We start from the raw sequence: 8615 nt of genomic DNA on the forward strand, positions 1-8615 counted from the left end.
GGGAGCAACCGGGACAGAACCCAGCGCCTCAGGCGGAGGATTAGCTGAGTGAGCCGCGGCACTGGCCCCCAGCCATATTCTTGAAAGTGATCATGTGATTGTACCCTGCAATCTTAGATTTCTTTTTTTTTATTTTTTATTTTTTGACAGGCAGAGTTAGACAGTGAGAGAGAGAGAGAGAAAGGTCTTCCTTTTTCCATTGGTTCACCTCCCAGATGGCTGCTACGGCCGGCACGCTGTACTTATCCGAAGCCAGGAACCAGGTGCCTCCTCCTGGTCTCCCATGTGGGTGCAGGGCATAAGCACCTGGGCCATCTTCCACTGCCTTCCCGGGCCACAGTAGAGAGCTGGACTGGAAGAGGAGCAAACCGGGACAGAATCCGGCACCCCAACCAGGATTAGAACCCAGCGTGCCGCTGCTGCAGGTGGAGGATTAGCCTAGTGAGCCGCGGCACCAGCCAGATTTCTGGTTTTCTAACAGTATTTTCCAGAGAAGTTTTCTCTCCCTCCCTAGCTTGTGCTGTCATGCAACACATGTGATGCGTAGCAATGAGTGTGTCCATTCCACTGGCCCCTGTGCTGTGTCCTGGGCTCTGCTGGGAATCTCACACCTCTCCCATCCTAATACAATGTGATCAGGTACAGGCAGTCTTGCAGCGAAAAGAAGAGGAAGACCGCCAGATGAAGCAGCTCGTCCAGGCCTTACAGGCTGCCCTGGAGAAAGAAAAGACGAAAGTGCACAGCCTCAAGGACCAGGTGTGTATTTTTGTTTGTTTGTTTTTGTTTTGTTTTGAAAAGGTGGTTGGGGGAGATAGAAGAGGTAGTTTTCCCACTTACTGGTTCACTCCCACTCCCCAAATTTCTATAACAACCAGGGCTGGAACAGGCCAAAACCAGGAGCCAGGAACTCCATGTGGGTCTCCCACATGGGTGTCAAGGACCCAAGTACTTCTGCCATCATTGCTGCCTCCCAGAGTGAATTAGCAGAAACCTGAATCAGAAGCAGAATCAGGACTCAAACCTAGGAATTCTGATATGGGATGTGGGCATCCCAAGCACCAAATTCCAGCCGTGCAGCCTGTTTCCAATCAGAACCACATAGAGCTTTGTGGAAAGTGTTTCGGCATCTAAAACATAATGAGTTCCCTTCATCCATGAGTTTCCGTTCTAGGAATGTGCTCTGTGGAAACTGGTGCCGTTGCAGTGCTGTTGGCTACAAGGGGAGCCTGCAGGGGACTGGTGTTGGCAACAGAAGGTGCTGTCGCACTGAATGATGGTCCATGCACACACACACACACACACGAATGCTGTGCTAGAAAAAGATGTCCTGTATGTAGTGCTGTTACAAAAACAACTTCAGAACAGCCAGTGATCTCGTTGAGTTGAAAAACACAGACAAGTTAGATAACTGTGCAGACGGGAAAGTAGAGTTCTCTCAGATAAAATTGAAGACTGTGAAACTGTTTAGATCGAGAAAATCTTGAGTAAATATTTGTACATTCAGTGGATACCAGTCGACATGTTGTGCCATCACTGTGCGCCAAGCTCTTTGCTAAGGCCCTCATCTCTATGAGGAAGTTGCTGAGTTTGAGAAGGAGACACTGGGACACTTGGGGTGGGAAGGGACTGCAGTGTTGGGACTTGGTGTGCTGACCACTGCAGGTGTGTCGTGTCCCACGTGGGTGATGTCTGTAAGCATCACACATGTCTTGTGGGAGATGTCCACGTCCTCCCTTCCCTGTTTTTAGGTGGCTGCTGCCAAGGCAGACGCCGGGCATAACCGCCGCCACTTCAAGGCTGCCAGCTTGGAGCTGAGTGAGGTGAAGAAGGAGCTACAAGCCAAAGAGCAGCTGGTGCAGACGCTGCAAGCCGCAGCCGACGAGCTCCAGTGAGCATCTGAGCCCCACTCAGGAAGTCCTCGCCAGGCTTGTGCCACATGTGTCCTGGTGTGGGCAGGGTCATTAATGTCTCCTTCATCTTTAATTCACACCCATCTGCAGAAGTGCCATCTGTGTGTTAGCTGAGCACTCTTGAGGCCAGCCAGCATAGCACACAGCTGACTCTAGTTAAGAACCTACGCCAACTTTTTTTCCACTGTCCTGTGTCCATACCCCAACTTGCTCATCCTTCCCAAGAACAGAGCCCCAATGGAAGCTGTGTCCTGGATGCTAGGAAGTTCATTGTGAACTCCTCATTAATGAGCATGGAGTCAGATGTGGCTGGGTAGGGCTGCACACAGTGCTTCTGGGTTAGGCAGGATGTTGCATTATAAAGCACGTAGGGCAGCTTCCAGCCCAGGTTGAGCGGTCTCCCTCCCGAAGCATCAGCCATCCTGTGTGAATGGGAGGGAGGGTTTGGGGTGCTGTAATTTTATTTCATTGGCTTAATTTTTATGCCAGGGCTCGGGAGGGGAAACACTCCCAGGAAGTCGCACAGTTCCAGGCAGAGCTGGCTGAGGCCCAGACTCAGCTTCAGCTCCTGCACAAGCAGCTGGATGAGCAGCCAAGCCGGCAGCCCATGGAAGACCAAGAGGTGACAGGTGGCCCCGGCCTCACACCCCTGGTTAACGTGGCCCACAGCCAGGCTCTGCTTGGGGGGGGGGGGGGGATTTGCTTACTTCCCCGCCTGCCAGGAGAGGGGTGTTTACTTTTTTCTAACTGCGGCTTGCAGAGACACCTAGAGCAAGTCTCCAGTGTGCACAGCCACTTTGCCATTCTTTTGTTCATGTGTCTTTCCTCCCTTAGATGGAAAATCTCAAGTGGGAAGTGGATCAGAAAGAGAGGGAAATCCAGTCCTTGAAGCAGCAGCTGGACCTGGCTGAGCACCAGGGAAGGAAGGAGCTGGAAGGGACACAGCGGTTGTTGCAGGTATCTGTGTGCATGGCTCCACCACCCGGTCAGAGTGCGTGCTCCTGGAGACATGTCCCCATGTCACAAGGAGGCTCAGCATGGTTGCTGCTCTGGGTCCCACAGCTGGGCTGTGTGAAACATACCAGAAAAATGACTTCACGAGAATGTGTGCCCATTCCTGATAAGCTTCTCTACCAGAACTCAGTGTGCAAATCCCTTCTGCTCAGGGAGAGGATCAGATTTTAACTGGCTATGCTCCCCACTTGAAATTGAGTGACTTGACTCACAGTGAGGGTTGACTTAGATTATTTTTTAGGAAAGGTTGGGCTCATTATAGTAGCTGACTTTGGAGTACAGGCAGGGGGTTCTTGGGGTCCAGTGTCGAAGGTGGCTATGGGACATTGCTACTCTTTGAGCAGAGGCTCTGGAGTTTGAGTAAGGAAAGTTGAGGTTGTGATTGAACCTCAACACTTGGCAGCAGAAATTGTCCCGAGGTGGGAGTTGTCCATAATTCACCCTGGGTAGCCACTCTTGTGTTTTTAGTCCTTTAGAATTGGGACACACTAAGAAGATCTTAGTGTTTTTAAGATACTTTAGATTTGAAAATCTTCCTTCACTTTCTTTAGAATGTCAAGTCTGAGCTGGAGGTGGTGCAGGGAGAGCTGTCTTCGACCCAGAAGGATAAGTTCATGCTTCAGGCTAAAGTGTCAGAGCTGAAGAACAGCATGAAGACCCTGCTTCAGCAGAACCAGCAGCTCCAGCTGGACCTGCGGCGCAGCACAGCAAAGACGGTACCCAGGCTCATGTCCCTTTCAGGTTAACTGACGTCTGCTATACATCTGTGTGCGCAGGAAGCTGGCCTATATGCATGTCATTCACATACACAGACGTATTTAACCAACACGGAGCAACTCTCGTGAAAATAAATGACAGCAGTGTATTCTGCTTGGACAGTCAGCCAGATCATTTTATCTTGGTGCCTTTTCCAACAGAAATTTGCTGCTTTTCACGCATCCAGATACCATCACCACCTTGTCACAGTATGCTTTATAAACCAGGTGACAGGACCCATGTTCTTAGAGCTGGGGCCTGGCAGCTATGGGGTGGGCTTAGGCCTGGAGCTCCCATGCTGCTGTTGCTGGCCCTGTCAGAGTTTGCATTCCCGGCTGTTTTCCTGTCCTTGGTCTACATAAACAGTCCCAGGAGGCAGGTGCAAAGAAATCTATGGGATTCAAGGGTTATTTAGCATCCCTTGGCTACCCATTGAAAAAGCTTCCTACATTAGGACCAGGAGTTTAAGCTGGGACATTTATGTGATTTCTTAGCAAAGGTCAAAGGCCAAAGGGTATCACAGAAAGTTCCTGAATGAGGTTCTTAAAAAGGATCCAGGGCAAACATGGCCTGTGCTCTGTGTTAGATGCCTTAGGAATAAACTTCTTCAGCTGTTGTTTCTTGAACCCCTCAGTTGTGAGCCTGTACTAACTCTGTGGTCAGCTCAGCAGGGTAGGTACAGGGGGAACTAATGATGTGCCTTTTAACACAGAGAAAGGAACTGAAAGGTGAGGCCAGTTCATCCAGCCCCGCGACACCCATCAAGATCCCGGACTGCCCTGTCCCAGCCTCGCTGCTGGAGGAGCTACTGAGGCCCCCACCTGCCGTGAGCAAGGAGCCCCTCAAGAATCTGAACAGCTGCCTCCAGCAACTCAAGTATGCCCTATGCTCTGTGTTCCTCTGCACTTGGTCCTTAAGAATAAGTTCATGTTTCACTAGGAGCAGTCTCCTGTTCCCAGCCCTAAAGGCCCAGCAAAGTCTGAGCAGTCTCTTTTGAGGAGACGTGGCCTCTAGTCGAGGGGGCAGGTTGGGGGAAGGTCTGCCCAGAGTTCAGTGACCTGACAAGCCCTCAGAAGCTTGGAGGTCGTTTCCCCCAGCTGAGGGCTGAGTGTGAATGGGCCCTCCATGGGCAGGTGTGACCCTGTGACCGCAAGTCATATGTGACACTGATCTCAGGGTGGCTCCCACACAGCAACTTGGTGAAGGTCCTGCCCTCGGTTCTGTCTTCAGAACATTTGCTGTGGAAGTTGGCATCTCCCTAAAGCAGGATCTGGAGCTGAACAGTCTGCCAGCCCCTGCATGGTATGGGTACGAGTGCCAAAAGCACCTGTGGTCCTTTGGCCATGGTCAGTTTTGCTGGTCTGTGGTAAAGGTTTCTTGGTCCCCAGAGGCACACCAGGTGCTGGGGAGTGAATGGCCATCAGGGCTGCCTTGGGACAGACAAGTCTGTGGTCACTGATGGCTGCTCACCATGTACATGTGTGACCTGGGGCTCTCCCTTATCTTCTGTGTCGCCAGGCAGGAGATGGACAGCCTGCAACGACAGATGGAGGAGCACACCATCACTGTGCACGAATCCCTGTCCTCGTGGACTCAGGTGGAAGGCCACCTTGCAGACCCAGCTGCTGCCAGCCCTGCTCTCCCGGGAGATCACGCCAACCCTAGGGGTGACACAGACACAACCCAAGCTGAGCTGAGAGACTGGGACAGCGGCCACAGCCTCCACTCCAGTGTGTGATTGCAGAGGAGTCTTCCGCTGTCCATTGTATTTATTTGATTGTGTGCTCTGTGTCTTTCTAAGGGATGAAAATTTGCTTTTGCCTTTAACAGGAAGTAAAATAACAGAACAAGAACCAAGGATTAGAGAACTAGTCATCTGAGGATCATACGTAGCATTTCCCATGACGACCAAATCCCAAGACCCTAGTTAAGGTCTCTGAGGAATTTCTGAGTGTCTGAGGGGTTATTTGTTGAAGGAGATGTTTTGTGAGTGACAACAGACGCTGCTTCGGTGGCAGAAGCTTTAAAAACCGCATGGTGTGGGTGCCGTCCCTCACTGGCTGCTCTGTTTAGCAAGAGCTTTACAAATGAAATCTTACACGCGCCTCTGGCTCTCCATCTTGGTTTTGTAGCAGCCATCCCAACGCAGGACGTGTGTCAGCGCTGACAGCTGTCCCTTCTTTTCCGAGCTTGCACCCCAGTAGTCTGACCGCTGCCTCTGACCATGCGCCGAGGGGACTGCGTACATGTAGAGTGTAGGGGTGCCAATCAGAAGAAGAGATTTTTAAGAAATTATTTACTTTATCTATGGCATCTTCTAAAACTGAAAAAATCTCACACAGAAAGCGTTCTTTGTTGTACAGTCTCTGAGGGTCTCTCCCTTCTGCCCATTTTCTGTAAGCTCGCAGACCTGTGTGGCCTATCAGACCACTAGTTCCGTGTGGCCCCACCCTCCATCTTGGCTGGCTACCAAGCAGGAGCAGTTGGGACTCTGAAGAAGCCTGCTGGTCTCCAGTAGGCAGGGACACCAAGGTTCACCCTTCGCTGACCTGACGCTGGAGAGGGAGGAAGCAGGGGAAGCGGTAGGGGTTTCCTCGCAGGGTTTCCCGGTTCTCAGAGGGCAGCCGACAGGCTTTCTCCAGGCCTTGTCCATCTGTGTCCCAGGTGAAATGCTTGCTGTAAAGATGCTTCTGTCGTGTGGTCATATGTGGTCACAGCTGCGGTACAGGGATTTCTGAGCTGCGCCAGCATCACCAGGAAGGTGCTGTGGTCTCCTGAGGGGTTTCAGGGCCAAACCCCTGTTTAGAATTGGCAGGGAGTCTGTGAGGTGCCACTGGTACGTGTTTCCCACCTGGAGTAGTGAAACTCTGCAGATGCTGGCTGACTGGAGAGTTGCACTCTTCATGGATTTGTTGTGATGAGTGGTTCCTGTGGCCTCCCTTGCAGATCGTGTTCTGGAGAAGAAGTCCTGGGCACCAGTGGTCTGTCTGGTTGTGCTGGTGACAGGTGACTTGTGTCTGTTTTGTGGAGAAAACTGCTATTTTTATGCTGTGTTCTCTTATACTGCTAGAAGGTTAATTGATACAGTTAATGTAGTGTTAATCACAAAGATTTTGGTATTTAAAAAATATTCCCTAGCAAGTATTCTAACTTGTACAGTATGTGTGTCATTTGTACAGGGTTAATCTAGAAATAATACTTGAAACTTCATTATAAATGCACCCTGCTTCTTACCTTATGTTGGAAATCGCTTTGGACTAAATTATTTCTGTGTTTTGTCCTTATTTATTTTGGTTGTACTATCCTCTGGTCTAGTTTTAAGACCAGGAAGTAACACGCGCCTTGCTGCACGGCAGTGCTGCTTCCTTGCCCCGTGCTCACAGAAGCTCTGCAGATGAGTGATATTCACTCTCCTTGTTTCTTAATTCGAGTATATCAGCAAGCAAAAGCAGATCTCTTCCTCACCCCAGCCCTGTGTGCACACACCCTCACACACAGCGCCTCCTCTTGGCTTTGTCAGTGCCCGTCCCATCCTCAGGGCCCCTTTGGGTTCAGCAAGGGACCTGGGCTTCTTGCCCCGCCCACTTTGTGGTGTTCCTTGTTTGTCGCTGTTCTCATGCACAGCCCACCTGGGCTCGGGGGTTCAGGTTCACTTTGGGCTTTAGGAGCCTTAAGAAGTCACCTGCTTTTGATTGTTGAGGGTTTTATTTTTCTATCTCCAAGGGACTTTACCGGCCCTTTTACTTCCCAGAGTTACAAAGTTTGGGTTATTGTTTTTGTGGGTAGAAGTGGCCATGGTAGAAGGCATTCAAGGAAAGTCAGTCAAGCCTGGAGTAGGTGACTGCACACTGTTCATCCACACCAGGGAACCTGGGCTGGGATACTTCATGATGTCATTTGTTTTTCTTACGTTCCTAAACAGTTTATTGCAGTGTGATTTTCATTGACTTTTCCATAGTACATGTCAGATAGGTGCCACGGATCTCTGGATTTACACACCTTTGTTCTCTGGAAGCTGTAACGTGCAATGTTTTTATGATAGGACATGAAAATCTACTTGGGCCAGGGCCCAGGGAATGGGACTGGCCCTCTTAGGAAGGCAGCCTGGAGGCTTGCAGTAAGCTCTCTCCCCGTTGGAAGCTCACTTTTCTTGGTATAAGGGTCGTGCAAAAGCCATGGGTGTACTGAGTCACCATGACCTATATTCCTGCTTCCATGAGTATTTTTTTATTTTCACAAAAATTAAATGCCACACATAATGGTTCTAGGAGTGGAAGGGACCAGCGTATTTGGAAGAGAAATGACTTGGACAGGCATTGCTGTGATGGTGGGCCTTCTGAGCCTTGTGCTAACAGCTGTTTCACTCAAAGGCCCAGCCAATTCACTATATGGTGGTCTCAGGTTACAGTAGGACCCTTGAGGGTAATGTTTTAGAGAATCTAAGAAAATTCAGTGGTTTGAGTTACTTATTTCTATTAAAAGTTTCCTCATGAGAGTCCTCAGACTGGGGCTGTTCAGGGGAATGGTGTCACCATGTATACAAATTGTAACTTTAAAAAGCATGTTGATTTTTTATAAATTTACGTGTGCTTGGGAATTCTTTAAACTTTGTGCAATAAACTATTTTTTGGTAAAGATTTTCATATTTCATTTGGGGTCTTCATTTTAATATTTATATTTTGTCTTATTTGGGAGTAATATTTTTATCTCATGTTTTTATGCAGTCTGTTCAAATACTTGTCTTAAAAGAAAATTTTCTGTTACACTAAAGTTTTGGAGAGGATGTGAAATCTAACTTGTTGCTTTTGACCACAGCAGGCAAGCAGCAGCTTGCTCCTGTGCCAGGCAGAAAGGGGAGAGGAACTGATGAGAACAGAGTGTGTGCCGCATACCTGGGTCTGCACCAAGTTGCCTATCACCAGCTCTGGCCTCTGC

The 8615-nt window shown here is 49.6% G+C and overlaps 1 protein-coding gene across 8 annotated transcripts in view; it reads left to right on the forward strand.

The window, feature by feature from the left end:
• GOLGA3 (golgin A3) overlaps window positions 1–8317 on the forward strand; it is a 50589-nt gene extending 42272 nt beyond the window's left edge. For 7 of the 8 annotated variants that reach the window (XM_062182235.1, XM_062182238.1, XM_062182237.1 and 4 more), the window contains 7 exons: window positions 640–756; window positions 1749–1888; window positions 2400–2532; window positions 2745–2867; window positions 3476–3640; window positions 4393–4556; window positions 5199–8317. In XM_062182235.1, coding sequence (XP_062038219.1) covers window positions 640–756; window positions 1749–1888; window positions 2400–2532; window positions 2745–2867; window positions 3476–3640; window positions 4393–4556; window positions 5199–5418 — 1062 coding nt within the window. In that variant the 3' untranslated portion in view covers window positions 5419–8317. Of the gene's footprint in view, window positions 1–639; window positions 757–1748; window positions 1889–2399; window positions 2533–2744; window positions 2868–3475; window positions 3666–4392; window positions 4557–5198 lie in introns of those variants that run through there. The other variant, XM_062182239.1, reaches the window with a different exon arrangement.
• Window positions 8318–8615: the final 298 nt, after the last annotated feature.

This window comes from Lepus europaeus, chromosome 23, assembly GCF_033115175.1.
Source record: "Lepus europaeus isolate LE1 chromosome 23, mLepTim1.pri, whole genome shotgun sequence".
NCBI lineage: Eukaryota > Metazoa > Chordata > Mammalia > Lagomorpha > Leporidae > Lepus > Lepus europaeus.